This window comes from Mobula birostris, chromosome 15, assembly GCF_030028105.1.
Source record: "Mobula birostris isolate sMobBir1 chromosome 15, sMobBir1.hap1, whole genome shotgun sequence".
NCBI lineage: Eukaryota > Metazoa > Chordata > Chondrichthyes > Myliobatiformes > Myliobatidae > Mobula > Mobula birostris.
Window position 1 is genome coordinate 20074741 of NC_092384.1, and position 23040 is coordinate 20097780.

General features: G+C 42.7%; 1 protein-coding gene across 4 annotated transcripts in view; it reads right to left on the reverse strand.

The window, feature by feature from the left end:
• Window positions 1-1562: 1562 nt before the first annotated feature.
• The window catches only part of LOC140210449 (adhesion G-protein coupled receptor G1-like), a 75834-nt gene continuing 54356 nt past the window's right edge, over window positions 1563-23040 (reverse strand). For all 4 annotated transcript variants that reach the window (XM_072279416.1, XM_072279414.1, XM_072279415.1 and 1 more), the window contains 8 exons: window positions 22603-22722; window positions 21424-21466; window positions 21239-21336; window positions 19646-19773; window positions 16120-16388; window positions 13609-13708; window positions 7640-7917; window positions 1563-7241 (listed from right to left, as the gene is read on the reverse strand). In XM_072279416.1, coding sequence (XP_072135517.1) covers window positions 7162-7241; window positions 7640-7917; window positions 13609-13708; window positions 16120-16388; window positions 19646-19773; window positions 21239-21336; window positions 21424-21466; window positions 22603-22722 — 1116 coding nt within the window. In that variant the 3' untranslated portion in view covers window positions 1563-7161. The remainder of the gene's footprint in view (window positions 7242-7639; window positions 7918-13608; window positions 13709-16119; window positions 16389-19645; window positions 19774-21238; window positions 21337-21423; window positions 21467-22602; window positions 22723-23040) is intronic.

A 23040-nucleotide genomic window follows, 5' to 3' on the forward strand; every position in this document is an offset into this window, starting at 1 on the left:
AGTGAGGTATTAAACAGGAAATTAGAAATGTGTGCAATAAAGGAACAGCAGTTATAATGGGTGACTTCAATCTACATGTAGATTGGGTGAACCAAATTGGTAAAGCTGCTGAGGAAGAGGATTTCTTGAAATGTATGTGGGATGGTTTTTTGAACCAACATGTCGAGGAACCAACTAGAGAGCAGGCTATTCTGGACTGGGTTTTGAGCAATGAGGAAGGGTTAATTAGCAATCTTGTCGTGAGAGGCCCCTTGGGTAAGAGTGACCATAATATGGTGGAATTCTTCATTAAGATGGAGAGTGACATAGTTAATTCAGAAACAAAGGTTCTGAACTTGAAGAGGGGTAACTTTGAAGGTATGAGATGTGAATTAGCTAAGATAGACTGGCAAATGACACTTAAAGGATTGACGGTGGATATGCAATGGCAAGCATTTAAAGGTTGCATGGATGAACTACAACAATTGTTCATCCCAGTTTGGCAAAAGAATAAATCAAGGAAGGTAGTGCACCCGTGGCTGACAAGAGAAATTAGGGATAGTATCAATTCCAAAGAAGAAGCATACAAATTAGCCAGAAAAAGTGGCTCACCTGAGGACTGGGAGAATTTCAGAGTTCAACAGAGGAGGACAAGGGGCTTAATTAGGAAGGGGAAAAAAGATTATGAGAGAAAACTGGCAGGGAACATAAAAACTGACTGTAAAAGCTTTTATAGATATGTAAAAAGGAAAAGACTGGTAAAGACAAATGTAGGTCCCCTACAGACAGAAACAGGTGAGTTGATTATGGGGAGCAAGGACATGGCAGACCAATTGAATAATTACTTTGGTTCTGTCTTCACTAAGGAGGACATAAATAATCTTCCAGAAATAGTAGGGGACAGAGGGTCCAGTGACATGGAGGAACTGAGCGAAATACATGTTAGTAGGGAAGTGGTGTTAGGTAAATTGAAGGGATTGAAGGCAGATAAATCCCCAGGGCCAGATGGTCTGCATCCCAGGGTGCTTAAGGAAGTAGCCCAAGAAATAGTGGATGCATTAGTGATAATTTTTCAAAACTCATTAGATTCTGGACTAGTTCCTGAGGATTGGAGGGTGGCTAATGTAACCCCACTTTTTAAAAAAGGAGGGAGAGAGAAACCGGGGAATTATAGACCGGTTAGCCTAACATCGGTGGTGGGGAAACTGCTGGAGTCAGTTATCAAAGATGTGATAACAGCACATTTGGAAAGCGGTGAAATCATCGGACAAAGTCAGCATGGATTTGTGAAAGGAAAATCATGTCTGACGAATCTCATAGAATTTTTTGAGGATGTAACTAGTAGAGTGGATAGGGGAGAACCAGTGGATGTGGTATATTTGGATTTTCAAAAGGCTTTTGACAAGGTCCCACACAGGAGATTAGTGTGCAAACTTAAAGCACACGGTATTGGGGGTAAGGTATTGATGTGGATGGAGAATTGGTTAGCAGACAGGAAGCAAAGAGTGGGAATAAACGGGACCTTTTCAGAATGGCAGGCGGTGACTAGTGGGGTACCGCAAGGCTCAGTGCTGGGACCCCAGTTGTTTACAATATATATTAATGACTTGGATGAGGGAATTAAATGCAGCATCTCCAAGTTTGCGGATGACACGAAGCTGGGTGGCAGTGTTAGCTGTGAGGAGGATGCTAAGAGGATGCAGGGTGACTTGGATAGGTTGGGTGAGTGCGCAAATTCATGGCAGATGCAATTTAATGTGGATAAATGTGAAGTTATCCACTTTGGTGGCAAAAATAGGAAAACAGATTATTATCTGAATGGTGGCCGATTAGGAAAAGGGGAGGTGCAACGAGACCTGGGTGTCATTATACACCAGTCATTGAAAGTGGGCATGCAGGTACAGCAGGCGGTGAAAAAGGCGAATGGTATGCTGGCATTTATAGCGAGAGAATTCGAGTACAGGAGCAGGGAGGTACTACTGCAGTTGTACAAGGCCTTGGTGAGACCACACCTGGAGTATTGTGTGCAGTTTTGGTCCCCTAATCTGAGGAAAGACATCCTTGCCATAGAGGGAGTTCAAAGAAGGTTCACCAGATTGATTCCTGGGATGGCAGGACTTTCATATGAAGAAAGACTGGATGAACTGGGCTTGTACCCGTTGGAATTTAGAAGATTGAGGGGGGATCTGATTGAAACGTATAAAATCCTAAAGGGATTGGACAGGTTAGATGCAGGAAGATTGTTCCCGATGTTGGGGAAGTCCAGAACGAGGGGTCACAGTTTGAGGATAAAGGGGAAGCCTTTTAGGACCGAGATTAGGAAAAACTTCTTCACACAGGGAGTGGTGAATCTGTGGAATTCTCTGCCACAGGAAACAGTTGAGGCCAGTTCATTGGCTATATTTAAGAGGGAGTTAGATATGGCCCTTGTGGCTACGGGGATCAGGGGGTATGGAGGGAAGGCTGGGGCGGGGTTCTGAGTTGGATGATCAGCCATGATCATAATGAATGGCGGTGCAGGCTCGAAGGGCCGAATGGCCTACTCCTGCACCTATTTTCTATGTTTCTATGTAAAACCCACTAGCTACAGACCAATAGCATTAACATCAAATATATGCAAGATAATGGAAAGGATGATAACAGAAAGGTTATCGTATGAGCTTGAGAAGAGGAGTATCAGAGTGGTTTTAGGAAGGGAAAGAATTCTATGAACACAGTAATAAGGTTAGAGACTGAAATAAGAAAGGCCCAGGCAAATAAACAGTCAGTAGTTGCAGTGTTTTTTGACATAGAAAAAACCTATGATATGATGTGGAAGGAAGGATTGTTAATTAAACTGCACAAGATGAGAGTTGGTGGGAGAGTTTTTAATTGGATTGAAGATTTTTTTGTTTGGTAGTGTGGTAAACCATGTATATATGTTGTAACTGGGTTACCTGTCTGGACAGGCCCCTCTGCTGCTGCCCCTGTGGCTCCTCCCACAGACCCCTGAATAAAGGCGATTGGGCCTTGGCTCCTCCTCTCAGTCCAGGGGCAGACACTCGGCATACTGGAGGTCACATTTTACTGCTAATAAAAGCCTTTCAGTATTTACTCTACTTCCAGTCTTTTGGAGTTATTGATGGTGCATCAGGTAGAAAAATTCAAGTTCGAATTGGATTAGAATTATCAAGACAATACATAGTGGGAAACGGCACACCTCAAGGTAGTGTGATTAGCCCGTTACTTTTCATCATTATGATCAATGATGTCTTCACAAAGGTACCAGTGGATATAGGTAGGTCACTGTTTGCGGATGATGGGGCCTTGTGGAAAAGATGCAGAAACATGGAGCATATAATCAGGAAACTACAAGAATCAATTGATGAAGTGGTGGAGTGGGCTTATGATTTGGGATGCAGATTTTCAGTAGAAAAAGCTCAAACTGTATTTTTCACCAGGAAAAGAATTGAGGTAGGGAAGAAATTAAGGATGTATAGGATTGAATTAGAAAGGGTTGGATCATTTAAATTACTGGGAGTTATATTTGATTCATGATTAACATGGGCAGACCATATCAGGAAAGTTGAAGAGAAATGTAAAAAAGTAATAAATGTGATGAGATGTGACTGGTAGGGAATGGGGAGCAAGTTGTTCAGCATTGAAGAGAATGGCTTTAGTAAGATCTGTGTTGGACTATGGAAATATAGCATATGGATCAGCAGCTAGGTCTCTTATAAGGAAACTGGATGTGATTCAGGCTCAGGCTTTGAGAGTGTGCAGTGGGGCTTTTAAAACATCACCAGTATCAGCCCTACAGGTAGAAGTGGGAATAATACCTTTGGAACTAAGAAGGATGCAACTGATGGCAAAATACTGGGCTAATTTGCAGGGGCACAATGATTCTCACCCTGCAAAAGGAGTGTTGCAGGAGTGCTGGGAAAGTGGGAGGTTTCAGAGGGATAACTTTAGTCGGGTAGGGAATGATATTGCTAAAGAATGTAGAGCTAAAGATCTAAGGATAAGTCCTTCAGTAGTTTATCCAGTTGTAGCTCCATGGAAACTTGTATGGCCTGACATAGACTGGCATTTGTTAGAGGTAAAAAGGAAAGTAAAATATAAAACTGATTTGGTAAGTGCGTTTAACTGTCATGTGATGGAAAAGTACAGTATAGTGATTATACTCAGATTTATATGGATGGTGCAAAGGAATGTGAAACAGGAGTGACAGGGTTTGGGGTGGCTATACCAGCAAAAGAAACTGGAATCAGCAGAAGAACACCTAATAAGTTAGGGATGTTTACAGTGGAGATGCTGGCAGTGTTGGTTGCATTAAGGGGTGCAGGTTTTTGACTTGTCTGGAAAGCCAGACAAGTCAAAGCATTGCTATGCTCTGATTCATCCTCAGTTCTAGCAAGTTTAAGGTCTTTTCACTCAGGTAGTCGGCAAGATGTGTGCTTTATGAAGTCCTTCAATCAGTCACAAGAATTGCAAATCAGGGAGATCAGGTAAAATTTCTATGGGTTCCAGTACATGTAGGGGTGAAGGGGAATGAGAGGGTGGATGAGTTGGCAAAGAGGGCGTTAAAGAAAGAAAATATAGAAATGCACATTAGTATCAGTAAAGCAGAGGTTAAGTGTGTAATCTGGGGAAAAAAAATCAACCAAATGTGGCAAGAAAGATGGGACATGGAGGGGAAAGGGAGGCATTTATATCAAATACAAAAGAGTGTTGCAGGTACTAGGGTAGGTAGTAGATACAGAAGAGGGGAAACTGTGTGGACTAGGTTAAGTCTGGGGCACTATGCATTAAACGAAACATTGAAAATGTTAGGGAAACACCAGACAGGACTGTGTGAGGAATGTCAGGAAGAGGAGTCAGTAGAACATGTAGTTCTGAGTTGCAGGAAGTATGGGATACAGAGAGAGATGATGAGAATTAATCTAAGGGAATTGGGGGTGCAGGAATTCACATTAGAAGGGCTACTCTGATGGGTGAGAGAGCACAGGTCAGGGTATTCTTAGCTTTCTTAAGGGGTGCAGGTTTTTTTTTATAGGATATGATGAATAAGCAGGAGTAGGGTACTAGAATGGCCAAAGATGGGAGGATAAAGTGTAGGTTAGAGTATGCGTGTGTGTGATTGGGTGAAGGGATTTGGAATGTAAGCCTATTGCACACTCCGGAGCTGGGTGCCAACTGCCATAAAACAAGAAGAAGAAGAAAAAGAAGAGATACATGGCTCTTACATGCTCTTCTGTTAGAGAGTGCGGTGGGATCCTTCATATTGACTAGGAAGGGCTACTGGAGCCCCCATTTCCCTTTCCATCCACATCAGCTTCTAATGTGGTTCTGCACTCAGCTCAGAGCCCTGGACACTGAGAGAACACCTCATCCAACGGGGAACATGACTGGTGTTGACCAATTGTGTGGGGATGTGTTATACTGCTGGTACTATGGATGTAGATAATGACATCCCGATTGCATTCACTGTACATGCTTCATACAACGTGTATTTTCAAAGCATAATGTTTGGGGTAGAAACCACGCCACCCCCCCCCCCACTCAGTTATCAGGCACTTGAAACCAGCGCTCTCCGGCAACTGTTACTACAGGCAACATCATGGCGGTTGTGAGGAAGTCACAGGGTGACAGGGACAGGAGTGAGGAAGTCTCTTTGGGGTGGGGTAGTAGAGCTGGAGATCCCAGGGTGACTGAGGGAGCTGCAGGGCTTCTTTGGGGAGGCACAGTGGTAAAATCTTAACTAGAATCCGTGCAGCCCTGAGGAATGGTCAGGTCTGACATCGAGGCAGAACTGAGGGAGGGTCCAGTTTCTTATTGCCACGATACACCGCCTGATCTTTTCCCTTCCCTACTAGGTCAAACTGAGTTACCCTTGCAGCCACTCTCCAGGGTGTGTGTTAAACTCGGTTAATAGGCTTTACTGTCAATTAACTTGTATCACATTGTTCTGTTCAGTTTCTCCAAGATGCCAAAAGAGCATGAAACTGCATAAGATCGTAACATAAACGTTAATCGCCAAAAACGAGTTATGTTGCCCAATATACGTTGGTTTCTCAGATAAGCATATAATGTAAAAACAACCTTAATATTACAGCAAGTTTGCATGTAGAATTGTTATTATGACTAAACATTATCATTACAACAGGCTAGAATTGACACTGGTATAAATATCTATATTTTAAAATTGTTTTAAAATCTTGTAATGTTGCTCAAGTATGTCAGAGGATATATCATTGTGAAATAGGGCAACTGCTATGCTGTAGCATAATGTCACTTTAATTCCCCAGAACTCTGTAGGTTGTTATTCCACTTTGTTCAGGGTGGTGGGTTCAAAGAGATGGCTGGTAAGCTCAAACCACAAAGGCGGCAGCTTGCTTGTGAAGGACAAGGAATCCAACCTATTGGGTGGATATCGATAAGGAGGGCAAAATTCGGGAATTACAGAGGGTGGTAATTTTGACAATAGACATGTAACAAATTAATCATTGTAACCCTTACTTTTGCCAATTGGTGTAAAATTGTAAATTGCAGTTATATTTTCTAGTCTTCTTCTATATTATGTATTGCATTGAGCTGCTGCTGCTAAGTTAACAAATTTCATGACACATGCCGGTGATGATAATAAACCTAATTCTGATTCTGAAGTCGAATTAAGTATTAATTACAATTTGGTCACTTCCAAAACATCTGTACCTTTCAAACATATTGAGTAATTTGATTCTTCAAACATCTACTGATGTCTGTGGACTCACTAAATCTTATTGACTTCGATTGTACTGTTGTAACTCATTAATTGGATACCTAAATAACTTAGCTCGACCATTTCTTCAATTGCAAATTGCAATTATAAAGTCTGGTTGAAGGGTCTCGGCTGGAAACGTCGACTATGTACTCTTTTACATAGATGCTGCCAGACCTGCTGACTTCCTTCAGCATTCTGTGAGTATTGCTTGGATTTCCGCACCTGCAGATGTTCCCATCTTTGTGCTACCCAATAATAAAAGGTATATCATTAGTTAATCGGACTGGATAAACCTTTGGGGTTAATCAGAGATGTCGAGAAGGTTTTGATGTAGATTTTTTGGACAAAAATTGCATTAATCAAAAATTGTAAGTAGCAAGGCCTTCTGCAGAAAATCATGATACAGGACAGATAAATACAGCATCACTTCCATCTCTTCTTTATTTAGCTGATGTATAATTTGTAGTTTGCTCTTTGGGTGGCTGTTTTATGGTATAGTACCACAAAAATATAAAAAACCCTGCAAAGAGTCAAGAAGAAAATTACATCAAGATGTTAAAATCTGGCAGAATATTTATAGTAACAATTGAATAAGTTAGTTTTACACAGAGTCATAAAGCATGGAAACAGGCCTTTTGGCCTAACTCATCCATGCTGACTGTGTTGCCCCAGCGAGCTAGTCCCATCTGCCTGCATTTGGTCCAGTGTACACAGTCATTTAGATCTGATAAAATATGAGACATATCAAATACACCTTCTGGATGTCCCTTAATATAACAAAAAAGTTTTCAGTTAATTCCTCTCATTATTAAAATCAATGATTGAAAATAAAATCGCACAACCATTTCAAGATTTGTTACCATTGTATGGCCATTAATTTATAATTGTCACAATATACCTGGTAAATCTCTCACTAACCTTGCAGGGAGTTTAAGATGCAAGACAGGTACGCTTGAATGACGTACACTGGTCCATATGAAATGAATGTCAAAGCCCATGTGATACTCAGCAAAAAACTGAGACCAAGGACCATCCACAGATCCTTCCACACAGATCTTGACACAGAATTGATTCCTTTTCTCATCTGAGCTAACTTGACACAGACGGTGATTAGCATTGTCAGGTTCCAAAGCCATATTGTGCCGAGAAAGCCACAGTTTGTAACATAATGCACTTTATCATTTGTTATCCAGCACCTGTGAAAATATATAAACCATGAAGTATTCAATTTGCAGATTTTGTTTGGAAATCATTTCCCATTGCATCCAGTGTTCTGATCCACTGCCTAACCAGCTCCAACACTCTGGACTAATGTTTTAACACCCATAGCTCTCTGAACACAGAACACAGACCAGCACAGAAACAGACCCTTTGTTCCACAATGCTTGTGCCAGCCCCAATGTCAAATTAGATTAATCCCATCTCATTTATGTGGAACATATCCCTCCACTCCTCGCCTGATCATGTGCCTGTCTAAATGCCTCCAAAATCTTACCATCTTATCTACATCCATCACCTCCCATGGCAGTATGTTCCAGGCACCTTCTACTCCCTGTGTCTAAAATCTTGCCTCGTAAATATCCTTTAAATTTTCCCTTCACAACTTAAATCTATACTCCCTAATGTTAGACAGTTCCACCTGGGAAAAAGACTGGTTATCTACCCTATCTGTACACTCATAATTTTATTTAGTTCCATCAGGTTGCCCCTCAGCCTTTGATGCTCTAGAGAAAATAATCCAAGTTTCCCCAACCTCTTCTTATATCTAATACTCTATCACCCATGACACATCTTGGTGAATTTCCTTGCACCTCTTCCAAAGTCGCCACATCATTTCTGTAAGGAAGCAACCAGAGCAACCCACCATTCTCCAAATGTGGTCTAACCAAGGTTTTATGCAGTTTTAACATGACTTCCCATTTTTCTTCACTCAATGCCCTGACCAATCACTGCAAAGTGATATCTAGTCCAAAAATAAATGTTGAACAGGTTAGGCTTTAATTTAATCCTTTCCTTATATTTCAATCCAGCATTTGTGAAGGGGGATGGGAGATGGAAGAAAATTACTTAATTGAAGTGCATTAAACTTCTCATATAACATGTCACATGCAAATCACTGTAACCATTCATCTCCCTTGTCCATGGAAAGAAAATAGCAGAAATTATGCAAAGTTTCTCAATCTAATGCTGTTACTAAAGAATAATCTCTTCCTGTTCTATACAGTTCTTTGATTGTATCATTGTCATCAGCTACCCTGCCCCGTACCGTTCTCTCCACTAAACTCTGTAGGATAGAGTCATAGAACACTACAGCACAGAAACAGGCCCTTTGGTCTATCTAGTTATTTTTCAGCAGTTTGAAAGGGGCATGACTGTGCAAGCGCGTGGAGGTTGGCCAGTGGGAACAGCGGGAAGAGTTTAAAAGGAAGACAGATTTACAGAGTGGGCATCAGAGTTGTGGGAGACAGTGTAGGAAGGCTTTGGCTCAACGGGGCTTCGGCGATAAAGAGTCGAGGCTAGGTAGGTTATCTGTTTAAAATAAAGACAGAAAGTACATGTGTGAGGCCAGTTTTCTGTGCTCGGTGTCAGATGTGGGAGGTCCTGGAGACTCCCAGCCTCCCGGACGGCCACATCTGCACCTGGTGTGTCGAGCTGCAGCTCCTTAGAAACCACGTTAGGGAACCGGAAATGCAGCTCGATGACCTTCGTCTGGTCAGGGAGAGTGAGGAGATGATAGAAGCAGGTACTAGAGAGTACCCCAGTGACTGTCCCCCTTAGCCATAAGTATTCCTGCTTGAGTACCATTGGAGGGAACAGCCTACCTGGGGGAAGCAACAGAGTCTGGCCCTGTGGCTCAGAAGGGTAGGGAAAGGAAGAGGATGGCAGCAGTGATAGGGGACTCTATAGTTAGGGAGTCAGACAGGTGATTCTGTGGATGCAGGAAACAAACGTGGATGGTAGTTTGCCTCCCAGGTGCCAGAGTCCGGGACGTTTCTGATCGCATCCACGATATCTTGAAGTGGGAAGGAGAACTGCCAGAGGTCATAGTACATTTTGGTACCAACAACATAGGTAGGAAAAGGGAGGAGGTCCCAAAAACAGAGAGTTAGGAAGGAAGTTGTGAAACAGGACCTCAAAGGTAGTAATCTCGGGATTACTGCCTGTGCCACATGACAGTGAGTATAGGAATAGAATGAGGTGGAGGATAAATGCGTGGCTGAGAGATTGCAGCGGGGGCAGGGATTCAGACTTCTGGAGCATTGGGACCTCTTTTGGGGCAGGTGTGACCTGTTCAAAAAGGATGGGTTGCACTAGAATCCGAGAGGGACCAATATTCTGGTGGGGAGGTTTGCTACGGCTATTGGGGAGAGTTTAAACTGGAATTGCTGGGGGGTGGGAACTAAACTGAAGTGACAGAGGAAAGGGAGGTTGGCTCACAAACAGAGAAAGCTTGGAGACAGTGTGAAAGGGAGGATAGGCAGGTGATAGAGAAGGGACGCACTCAAACCGATGGTTTAAGATGTGTCTATTTTAATGCGAGGAGTATTATGAATAAAGCGGATGAGCTTAGAGCATGAATCGGCACTTGGAGCTATGAAGTTGTGGCCATTACAGAGACTTGGATGGTGCAGGGGCAGGAAGAGCTACTTCAAGTGCCAGGTTTTAGATGCTTCATAAAGGATAGGGAGGGAGGCAAAAGAGATGGGGGCGTAGCACTGTTGATCAGAGATGGTATCACGGCTGCAGAAAAGGAGGAAGTCACGGAGGGGTTGTCTACTGAGTCCCTGTAGGTGGAAGTTAGGAATAGGAAGGGGTCAATAACTCTACTGAGTGTTTTTTATAGATCACCCAATAGTAACAGGGACATTGAGGAGCAGATAGGGAGACAGATTCTGGAAAGAAGTAATAATAACAAGGGTTGTTGTGGTGGGAGATTTTAATTTCCCAAATATTGATTGGCATCTCCCAAGAGTGAGGGTTTTAAATGGGGTAGAATTTGTTAGGTGTGCTCAGGAAGGTTTCTTGACACAATATGTAGATAAGCCTACAAGAGGAGAGGCTGTACTTGTTCTGGTATTGGGAAATGAACCTGGTCAGGGGTCAGGTGTCAGGTCTCTCAGTGGGAGAGCATTTTGGAGATAGTGATCACAATTCTACCTCCTTTACCATATCATTGGAGAGGAATAGGAACAGACAAGTAAGGAAAACGTTTAATTGGAGTAAGGGGAAATACCAGGCTATCAGGCAGGAATTTGGAAGCATAAATTGGAAACAGATGTTCTCAGGGAAACGTATGGAAGAAATGTGACAAATGTTCAGGGGATATTTGCGTGGGGCTCTAAGTAAGTATGTTCCAATGAGGCATGGAAAGGATGGTAGGGTATGAGATCCATGGTGTACAACGGCTGTTGTAAGTCTAGTCAAGAAGAAAAGAAGAGCTTACAAAAGGTTCAAAAAATTAGGTACTGATAAAGAATCTAGAAGATTATAAGCAGGAAAGAGCTTAAGAATGAAATTAGGAGAGCCAGAAGGGACCATGAGAAGGCATTGGCAGACAGTATTAAAGAAAATCCCAAGGCATTCTACAAGTATGTGAAGAGCAAGAGGATAAGACGTGAGAGAATAGGACCAATCAAGTGTAACAGTGGAAAAGTGTGTATGGAACCAGAGGAAATAGTGGAGATACTTAATGAATACTTTGCTTTAGTATTCACTATGGAAAAGGATCTTGGCGATTGTAGGGATGACTTGCAGTGGACTGAAAAACTTGAGAATGTAGATATTAAGGAAGAGGATGTGCTGGAGCTTTTGGAAAGCATCAAGTTGGATAAGTCACTGGGACCGGACTACTCTGGGAAGCAAGGGAGGAGATTGCTGAGCCTCTGGCAATGATCTTTGCATCATCAATGAGGACAGGAGAGGTTCCGGAGGATTGGAGGTTGTGGATGTTGTTCCCTTATTTGAGAAAGGGAGTAGGGATAGCCCAGGAAATTATAGGCCAGTGAGTCTTACTTCAGTGGTTGCTAGGTTGATGGAGAAGATCCTGAGAGGCGGGATTTATGAACATTTGGAGAGGCATAATATGATTAGGAATAGTCAGCATGGCTTTGTCAAAGGCGGGTGGTACCTTATGAGCCTGATTGAATTTTTTGAGGATGTGACTAAACACATTAATGAAGGTAGAGCTGTAGATGTAGTGTATATGGATTTTAGCAAGGCATTTGATAAGGCACCCTATGGAAGGCTTATTGAGAAAGTAAGGAGGCATGGGATCCAAGGGGACATTGCTTTGTGGATCCAGAACTGGCTTGCCCACAGAAGGCAAAGTGTGGTTGCAGATGGGTCACATTCTGCATGGAAGCCAGTGACCAGTGGTGTGCCTCAGGGATCTGTTCTGGGATCCTTATTCTTCGTGATTTTTATAAATGACCTGGATGAGGAAGTGGAGGGATGGGTTAGTAAATTTGCTGATGACATAAAGGTTGGGGGTGTTGTGGATAGTGTGGGAGGGCTGTCAGAGGTTACAACGGGACATTGATAGGATGCAAAACGGGGCTGAGAAGTGGCAGATGGAATTCAACCCAGATAAGTGTGAGGTGGTTCATTTTGTTAGGTCAAATATGATGGCAGAATATAGCATTAATGGTAAGACCCTTGGCAGCGTGGGGGATCAGAGGGACCTTGGGGTCTGAGTCCAAAGGACACTCAAAGCCGTTACGCAGGTTGATTCTGTAGTTAAGAAGGCATATGGCGCATTGGCCTTCATCAATCGTGGGATTGAGTTTAAGAGCCGAGAGGTTAAGGACCCTGGTCAGACCCCACTTGGAGTACTATGTTCAATTCTGGTCGCCTCACTACAGGAAGGACGTGGAAACCATAGAAAGGGTGCAGAGGAGATTTACATGGATGTTGCCTGGATTGGGGAGCATGCCTTATAAGAATAAGTTGAGTGAACTTGACCTTTTCTCCTTCGAGTGTCGGAGAATGAGAGGTGACCTGATAGAGGTGTACAAGATAATGAGAGGCATTGATTGTGTGGATAGTCAGAGGCTTTTCCCCAGGGCTGAAATGGCTAGCACGAGAGGTTTTAAGGTGTTTGGAAGTTGGTTCAGAGGAGATGTCAGGGGTAAGTTTTTTTACGCAGAGAGTGCTGAGTGCGTGGAATAGGTTGCTGGCGGTGGTGGTGGAGGCAGAAACGATAGGGTCTTTTAAGAGACTCCTGGATGGAGCTTAGAAAAATAGAGGGCTATGGGTAAAGACTAGGTAGTTCTAAGGTAAGGACATGTTCGGCACAGCTTTGTAGGGCCTGTATTGTGCTGTATGTTTTCTGTTTCTAGTCTATGCTAAATTATTCATCTGTCTAGTCTCACAGACCTGCACCCAGACAACAGCCCTCCATGCCCCTCTCATCCATGTAACTCCCACTCATGTTCATATGCAAATTTCTCTTAAATGTTGAAATCGAATGTGCATCCATCACTCCTGCTGGCAGCTCGTTCCACCCTTCCTCCACCCTCTGAGTGAAGAAACTTCCCCTTGTGTTCCCCTTAAACATTTCACCTTTCACCCTATCAAAATGATGTTGATGCTTTACTGGCCTCTGGTCACCTTCCAATTTGTCTTCACAACAAAGAGTGCCCGAGGGATGTTTGATTTTTGGGTACAACGTAGTTAATCTGATCCTCTTTAATGACAGATTTCCTTCTAATTATCAGGGTGTTAAAATGGTCACTATGGACTGCCCAATGTCAGCTGACTCAGAACCTCAGAGCACCCTTGCCTGTTTGGCTCTCTACACATCTAACTCAGCTGAAATTCTATTCACAGACTGAGCAATGGAGCTAAATATCAACATTATTGCTTTTGGCATGGTTAACAAGACGTACATGGAAAAAGAGCTGTTATTGTCCTGCGTTTTGATTTGAATCTGTCCATAATTGTTCTTGTCCACTGCAATGCACAAAGACACCACCACAGCAGGGATACCTGTCAATAGAAGAAAATGACACGTATTCATCCTGTTGTCGTCACATATAATTCACTATGTATGCTGTTGAGAAAGCTAAGCTGTAATTGCTTTATCGATTGGAGGTTTGCCATTAGAGATAAACTCTTTTTCAATTGCTGCATTCAATTTGTGTTCAGTGATAGCAGATGTGAGATGAAGAATTATAACCTCTTGAAATTATACTTTAAATGTTTTGTTGATAGGGCAACAAACTTTGCAATTGAATTATTCTTGCAGATTCCCCAGTAAGATTCACAATTCGGTCCCAGTTACTTTTAAATAGTGGGTAGTTGTGTGATGCAGATCACAACCTCAAAGAAATGAGTTAAATTTGCCCAGAAGTTCTGGACAAATATTGCAACAATAACTTGTAGGTTTACTGAATTTCAAGTACCTGGAGACAGAGTCATCAATAAAGTGTGTGCTAACAGTGCCTGATTTTGCACTGTTCGTGAAATTCCTAGGTTAGGAGCTTTACAGCTGGAAAGCAGGCAGAGGGATCGAAAATCTTCTGCACTTTTATCTCTGTAATAATGGACAGCAATGTTTTTGTGGAGAGGGTAAATTGGGAAAAGTTATAATTAGCACGGTACAAGGTAGGGGAAAAACTGTTGGATGGAGAGAGAGGGACAAAACAGGTAGATAGAGATCATGAGAGAGAAAGGAATTAACAGAATTATTTCTCTAAGGGAGATGGATAGAGATAGACGGGTAGTGATAGAGAGAGAGAAGAATTAATACAACTAGTAGAATACAAAAATCAGAAACTATAATTGCAATTGTAGAAGGGACCATATGAAGATAGCTCCAGGCCTGTATTCACTGGAATTAAGAAGAATGATGGGGGGTATCTTATTGAAACCTATTGAATGTTGAAAGGCTGCAAAAGAGTGGATGTGGAGAGGATGTTTCCTATGGTTGAGGAGTCTAAGACCAGTGGACGCAGCGTCAGAATAGATGGATGTCCATTTAGATCCGAAATGGGGAGGATTTCTTTAGCCAGAGAGTGGTGAATCATTTGTTACCACAGGTAGCTGTGGAGGCCAAGTCATTGGGTATATTTAAGACAATGGTTAATAGTTTCTTGATTAGTTGGGACATGAAGGGATATGGGGGAAAGGCAGGAGATTGTGGCTGAAAGGGAAAATAGATCAGCCATAATGAAATGGTGGAGCAGAATCGATAGGTTAAGTATCCTAATTCTGCTCCAATATCTTATGGTCTTTTAAAACAAATAATAAAACTTCATTAAAAAAAAGGACAGAGAGTGTCTGAAACTCATAGTATATATCGGAACCATGAATATAGGAGTACATTGAAATGCTGCAGGAATATTTTGACATGTTAAGCATTGGAATGAAATAAAATCTCAAGGAAATCAATCTCAGAACCTTAGGAGGGAGGATAAAAAAATCTGTGGGAAGCAGTGAGACACACAGCCTAAGGCAAGTGTTTGGATGTGTTCTGAAGGTAACAAAGCAATAATGTCAATGAGCCTTTTCTTTGAATGTTGCTTCATTACAAGTAATGATAGGAAGCAAAATGCAGAACAAGTAAATGAACAACTTTAATGTTTGGAGCAACTCAATAGCAAGTACCACCTTCTATGATATGAAGGTACCTAAGGTTTGCAATTTCATAACTGATGCCTGCTCTGGAAATGGGAGATAATATAGGTCTTGTGACGATGTTGTGTTTAGGAATACCAATGCTCAATTGACAAATGTTCTAAGTTGCATCTATTTCAATACAGTTTTCTTGAGATTCATCTATTTCAATTCAGGGAGTATTGTCATTAAGGTAGATGAGCTTAGAGGAGGGATCAGCACATGGAGATATGATATTGTAGCCATTAGTGAGACTTGGTTGCAGGAGGGAAAGGACTGGGATTTTGTCATTTCAGACAGGATAGAGGGGAAGAAGTGACAAAACTGGTCAGGGAAAATGTCATGGCAGTGAGGGGTATGGATAAGGTAAATGCAAGCAGGCTTCTTCCACTGAGGTTGTGTGAGACTAAAACTAGAGGTGAAAGGTGAAATATGTAACAGGAAGCTGAGGAAGAACTTCTTGACTCAGAGGATGGTGTGGGTGTAGTACAAACTGCCATTTGAAGTGGTGGATATGGATAGGATTCCAATTTTTAAGAAAAGATTGGATTAGTACATGGATGGGAGATGCATGTCAATGGGACTAGGCAAAGTAACAGCACAGACTAAATTGGCTGAAGAGTCTATTTATGTGTTGTAGTGCTCTATGATTCTATAACTATGAACATCAGGCATCTGAACATCCTGTACTATTTGGAAAAATATGCTATTAGACCAACTCATGTTCCACATGTAAAGCAGAATGTGTCAAGAGGAAGCAAAATAAATGACCCAATACTCACCCCAACCAAGCAAAACTAGTTTTTGTATGTAGTATTTGACATAGATGTTGAACACTTTGATCAGCATCAAGTAGAGATGAAATCCTTCAATTGCCATCCATGTTAAAGTGCACAGCAATGAATAGTGAAGGAACACAGCGATTGTCTTACAGAGACCATCAGCCATCAGCTTCCTAATCCACTCATTAGTCAGGAAACTCGTATTCAGTAGAAAGTAAGCAATGCAGAGGTTAATGTGGATCTGGGTGGTGTGATCACCTTTATTCTTCCTAAAACAAAGACAACCAGATACCAACATTGTGAACTACAGTCATACTTCAAGAACCTTTCTGAACCTACAGAGATAATATCACATGGAAACAGACAATTCAGCTTCACACAACTGTTTTAGTCATTTTCAAAGGGCTTGGTGACTGTCAGAACAAGAGGGAAGTTACTGTGGGAACGGTGGTGGAATGGAGAACCAGGATTCAGAACTGTGTTTACACAAGGGACAGTCTGAATTCCAGGCAGAAAACATCTCTCAGCACTGACTCTGAATGTCCTTTTCCTGCCACCCTTCCCTTCTTCAGCTCCTCCCCCTGCCTCCTCTCCTCTTCCACTTCTGTCTCTCTCTGGTGATCCTGTTCCTCAGATGTTTAAGAATGATTGAGAGGCTAAGTACCATTCTGTAGAGTGCAGTGACCAAGAGCCACTGGGCTGCAGACTTCCTCCACAGCATTTCACACACTGGAACATTCATAAGCAAGTCTGCAGCTGTCACCGAGGCTTTTGTTGTGCTTTGTGGATCCACACTGGAATCAGGAGCTAGGTGGTAAGGGAATCGATCACCCCTTTGGTTTAACAGTGACCCAGGAAAGGGGGGGCACAGCTGGGTTACAGCCGATGGCACACAGGGAGTTAATCATCAGGTACCAGCAATGTTGGCACCCTGAGTCGGGTTGCTATTAGTTTTCCTGGCATGGTGAATCGGACAATGAGATGGACCAACAACAACAGAATTTCTGTTGCCTTTCCACCCAGCTTCTCATTCTGGTGTGAATGACCTCAACTAATGTCGTGCATCCAGTAAGTAATGGTTGTTCACCTTTTAACATTGACGGCACCACTGTTAACCGCCCTGTGTTGTAAAGGAATCAGTTTAACTGGTTTGTAAAGTAGTGTCGGTGCTGGGGAATCTGTAGTTAGTGTCAGTATCGTTGTTAGGTAATTTGTACAGAGATAGTTGGTGATGGTATGTGTGATGAATAATCAGTGTCTGTTTCTTTACTACTTCATGCAGAGATAATTAGAAGGTTCACAGAAAAGACTGATCTGTGAAACACACCTCCTATTATTTACCCCTCGATCGTGACCCCACTAAGGAGCACCAGGCCATTGTCTCCCACACCATCACTGACTTTATCCGCTCAGGGGATTTCCCATCCACTGCTACCAACCTTATAGTTCCCACACCCCGCACTTCCCGTTTCTACCTCCTACCCAAGATCCACAAATCTGCCTGTCCTGGCCGGCCTATTGTCTCAGCTTGCTCCTGCCCCAGCGAACTCGTTTCTGCATACCTCGACACGGTTTTATCCCCCCTTGTTCAATCCCTTCCTACCTATGTTCGTGACACTTCTCACGCTCTTAAACTTTTCGATGATTTTAAGTTCCCCGGCCCCCACCGCCTTATTTTCACTATGGATGTCCAGTCCCTATATACTTCCATCCCCCATCAGGAAGGTCTCAAAGCTCTACGCTTCTTTTTGGATTCCAGACCTAATCAGTTCCCTTCTACCACCACTCTGTCTAGCGGAATTAGTTCTTACTCTTAATAATTTCTCCTTTGGCTCCTCCCACTTCCTCCAAACTAAAGGTGTAGCTATGGGCACCTGTATGGGTCCTAGCTATGCCTGCCTTTTTGTTGGCTTTGTGGAACAATGTATGTTCCGTGCTTATTCTGGTATCTGTCCCCCACTTTTCCTTCGCTACATTGACGACTGCATTGGCTCTGCTTCCTGCACGCATGCAGAACTCGTTGACTTTATTAACTTTGCCTCCAACTTTCACCCTGCCCTCAAGTTTACCTGGTCCATTTCCAACACCTCCCTCCCCTTTCTAGATCTTTCTGTCTCTGTCTCTGGAGACAGATTATCCACTAATGTCTACCATAAGCCTACTGACTCTCACAGCTGTCTGGACTATTCCTCTTCTCACCCTGTCTCTTGCAAAAACGCCATCCCCTTCTCACAATTCCTCCATCTCCGCTGCATCTGCTCTCAGGATGAGGCTTTTCATTCTAGAACGAGGGAGATGTCCTCCTTTTTTAAAGAAAGGGGCTTCCCTTCCTCCACTATCAACTCTGCTCTTAAACGCATCTCCCCCATTTCACGTACGTCTGCTCTCACTCCATCCTCCCGCCACCCCACTAGGAATAGGGTTCCCCTGGTCCTCATCTACCACCCCACCAGCCTCCGGGTCCAACATATTATCCTCCATAACTTCCGCCACCTCCAACGGGATCCCACCACTAATCACATCTTTCCCTCCCCGCCTCTCTCTGCTTTCCGCAGGGATTGCTCCCTACACGACTCCCTTGTCCATTCGTTCCCCCCATCCCTCCCCACTGATCTCCCTCCTGGCACTTAGCCGTGTAAGTGGAACAAGTGCTACGCATGCCCTTACACTTCCTCCCTTACCACCATTCAGGGCCCCAAACAGTCCTTCCAGGTGAGGCAACATTTCACCTGTGAGTCGGCTGGGGTGATATACTGCTTCCGGTGCTCCCGATGTGGCCTTTTATATATTGGCGAGACCCGACACAGACTGGGAGACCGCTTTGCTGAACACCTACACTCTGTCCGCCAGAGAAAGCAGGATCTCCCAGTGGCCACACATTTTAATTCCACATCCCATTCCCATTCTGACATGTCTATCCACGGCCTCCTCTACTGTAAAGATGAAGCCACACTCAGGTTGGAGGAACAACACCTTATATTCCGTCTGGGTAGCCTCCAACCTGATGGCATGAATATCGACTTCTCTAACTTCCGCTAATGCCCCACCTCCCCCTCATACCCCATCTGTTACTATTTTTATACACACATTCTTTCTCTCACTCTCCTTTTTCTCCCTCTGTCCCTCTGAATATACCCCTTGCCCATCCTCTGGGTTCCCCCCCACCTTGTCTTTCTTCCCGGACCTCCTGTCCCATGATCCTCTCATATCCCCTTTACCAATCACCTGTCCAGCTCTTGGCTCCATCCTTCCCCCTCCTGTCTTCTCCTATCATTTTGGATCTCCCCCTGCCCCTCCAACTTTCAAATCTCTTACTCACTCTTCCTTCAGTTAGTCCTGACGAAGGGTCTCGGCCTGAAACATCGACTGCACCTCTTCCTAGAGATGCTGCCTGGCCTGCTGCGTTCACCAGCAACTTTGATGTGTGTTGCGTGAAACACACAAGGTGCTGTCTGGACTGAGGTTACGACAGGGTGCAGTCTGATCAGTGATCCTCCCACAGAACTCACTGGATGGGGTCACTCACCTCATCACACAGTAAAGGAATACTGTGAGGGCTGAGAAGACAGCAGAGATTGCACAGCCAATCATTGTGATGTATGTTAATGATATCACATCTTTTTCATCCAAAGTGTTGCTGTCCAGGCGTAAGTCCTTCGGGAGATAATAGTGATTGTTGAGCAAAAATTAAACTTGTTCTCACTCTGAAACGTTTATTCATAGAGCTGATTTAAATTATCATAAATAAAGTTAGTTGAACATTAACAATACCTAAAATGCATGTAAAATGATTTTCTTTTACTTTTGTGTTTTAATTACCTTTTCAAAAAATATGTTAATGTTTTATCGCTGAATATCAGTCGCATTTTAAATCTAAGAACCCTCAGAGCTGGAGGAAATATAAAATGTAGCGGAGAACAGTTGCAGTGGATTCTCTCCCATCCCTCAAAACTCAGCAAACTGAGCTTGGTGTTGCTGCCCATCAGCACGTCTCCGTAGCTGGGTACTCAGCAGACTGTTTTGGGGGTGTGTATATGTAACGTTGAAGCAGATTAACAGGATTGGTTAGTTTAGAAACTGCAGCTGCTCTTCCCATTGGTTGGTTACCCAGTGTCGAGTTTCAAATATCCTGGATATAAAAAAGCACATGCAGAGGCTTGCTTTCTCTCCCATTTGTCTAATGCATGCTGCACAAAACCATTGGGAAGGCATGCTCTACACGCACTCTTAACTAAGTGTCTGTTTGGTGAATATTTAATTCTGTAGTTTGTGTAACTTGGAGGAACAAATGTTTGGTCAAATTTTCTACTGTTTGTAAATAAATGATTAATATACCTATTTGCAGCCAGTGTTTTCTGTCTCACTCACCAAACCCATGAACCTGCTTCAATATTACAGTTATTATGAAGCATATGAAGGCTACAACTGGGAGGTTACCTTGTCAAACTTAGTGGGATTTCACCTAAAATGGAATCAATCCTCAGTACCAGTATGACTTTATTCTGATCAGGGGTGGGAGATTGGATGTTTGTGTACTGTGTGGAGAGACTCACTCAGGCCAGTATATTTTCACAGCGTGACTTGGTGAAGCAGCTGACCTTGAGGACTTTGAAGGACAAACAGGACTGACTGAAGAAAATGAAGTTTTGAAATGAGGGAAGTGGGCAGCTCAGTGGCGCAGCTAGCTGATTCGCTGTCTTGTAGTTCCAGCGACCCAGGTTTGATCCTGACCTTGGGTACTGTCTGTGTGCAGTTTACATGTTCTCCCTGAGGCCACACAGATCTCCACTGGTTCCCCTGGTTTCCTCCCATGTGTCAAAGTCCTGCGTTAGTTGGTAGGTTAGTTGGCCACTGTATATTACCCCAATGTGTAGGTGAGTGGATAGAAACGGGGGAGCTGAGGGGGACACGGGGAGAATATAATGAAATTATTGTAGGATTGGTGTAAATGACTGCTTAGTGGTCAGTGTAGAGATGGTGGGCTGAATGGAATGGCCTGTTCTGTGCTGTATGAATCAAAAATGTTATGATAGATTAAAGGACAGATTGAGATGCCTTCTACAGATGACAGGCATACTGTTATCCCTTATCTCTGGGTGAAAAAAAATGTAAAACCTACCAGCAGCACAGCAAAGAAGGTCAGGTGGTCACACACACAAATGGTTTGATTAGCTTCAACTGTTGTCTTACAGCCCGTGGAATTCCAGGAGATGTTTTCTGTAACATTAATTCAAGATCTAAAGATTACACTGTAAGTGTGGTTTTCAACACTGACTGAAATATTTGAACTGGTTTTCAGCTTACTGTTTTCATTTTCAAACAAGAATACACATCGATGTGATCCATTCTGAAATATATAGATTTGTTTAGTTAGTTTGTGTGTTACCAGAAACCTGTTGCAATGACTGTTCAAAATATTGTACCATTGTGGGCACCAGGGTTCTGTACAAAAGAATCCTAGTGCTACAACAGAACTAAACTACTGATTGATAAGATCGTACAAATGAGCTGTGTATCTTCGTTGTACAAAGTCCCACTTATCTGCTGCACTCTTTTTAGTGTCGTGTAAACATCAGCAATAATGCCACTTTCTGATGTTAAAAGACAGAAAACAAATTCAGAAAAATCTCAAGAAATTGAGAGATGCTCTCAAAATATTGATGGTGAATCTCAGAGTTGGAGTTCTATCAGGGGTGGCACAGTAGAGCTGCTGCCCCACAGCTCCAGATACCTGGGTTTGAATCTGGCCCCAGGTACTCTCTGTGTGGAGTTTGCAGGTTCCATCTACAACCATGTGGGATTCCACTAGATGCTCTGGTTTCCCATCACATCCCAGAGATGTGCTGGTTGGCAGGTTAATTTTCCAATGTTAATAGCCTTTGTCTGTAGTTGTTTTGTACAATCTGGGAGGAGTTGATAAGAATGTGGGGAGGATAAAAAATATGATGAATGTGGAATATGGTGGTTGATGGTTGGTGCAGACTCGGGACAAAAGGCTTGTTTCCATGACGTACCCTTATGATCCCTATTACACCCAATGTAAACATGGAGAGGAATTAGATGACTTGTCCAGTGCTGCTGTATTGTTCTTTACTGCACTGAAGTTTTAGAATTGGAGCCTCAAACTGCACCCTAATTTATATCAATGTAAGTAAGTTAGCTTTAGTGCATCAACAGTAATGTGCATGGATGGAAGTAAATTTAACAGCTCAAATGAATGGGAATTAAACTTTTTAGTTGGTATTTTATCAATAGACTGTTACGCATTGTTTAGATAGGATGACTCAACATTTTTTATTTAATATTATCCGGGATGGTTAGTGCTTGGACTAAGCTGACAGCTTTGAGTTAAACAACTCAGAAATACTAAACCAAGTGAGTTGTTGTAATGAGTGTCTGGGTAATATAAGGAAAAACATTAATTGAATTAAAGACATGTCATTATTCTCAAACTTTTTTCTGAATTACTGACAAAATTCTTACCTTCACTGTGTTACCATGATTAACCTTAATAGTCACACCTTCTGTTAAGTTCTGAATGCTTGTATTTCCCACAATAATTCCAAACACTTGTTGATTTAATAGTGTGCTATTATTTTCATCCTACAGAGAAATAAACCAAGAGTCCTTTCAGCAAGGTACAGTGTTGAAGAACGTGGCAACGGTTATTTTTCACAATTATTACTATTTTTAGATATTTTTAACTTTGGAGTAACTTTGCTCAAAATCTCTGGCCAACTTTGCACCTCTGCCTGTGGTGGACCATCTCAAATTAGGCTGGGATCTAGATTCACATGGCTCCAGCATTGTTTCAGATTTTACGTCCTCCCAACCAGACCAAGAACCACAAGGAAAGGCTATGGGAGAAATAACCTTGTACTCAGTGTTAGTAAGACCAAATAATTTATTGTGAATTTTAGG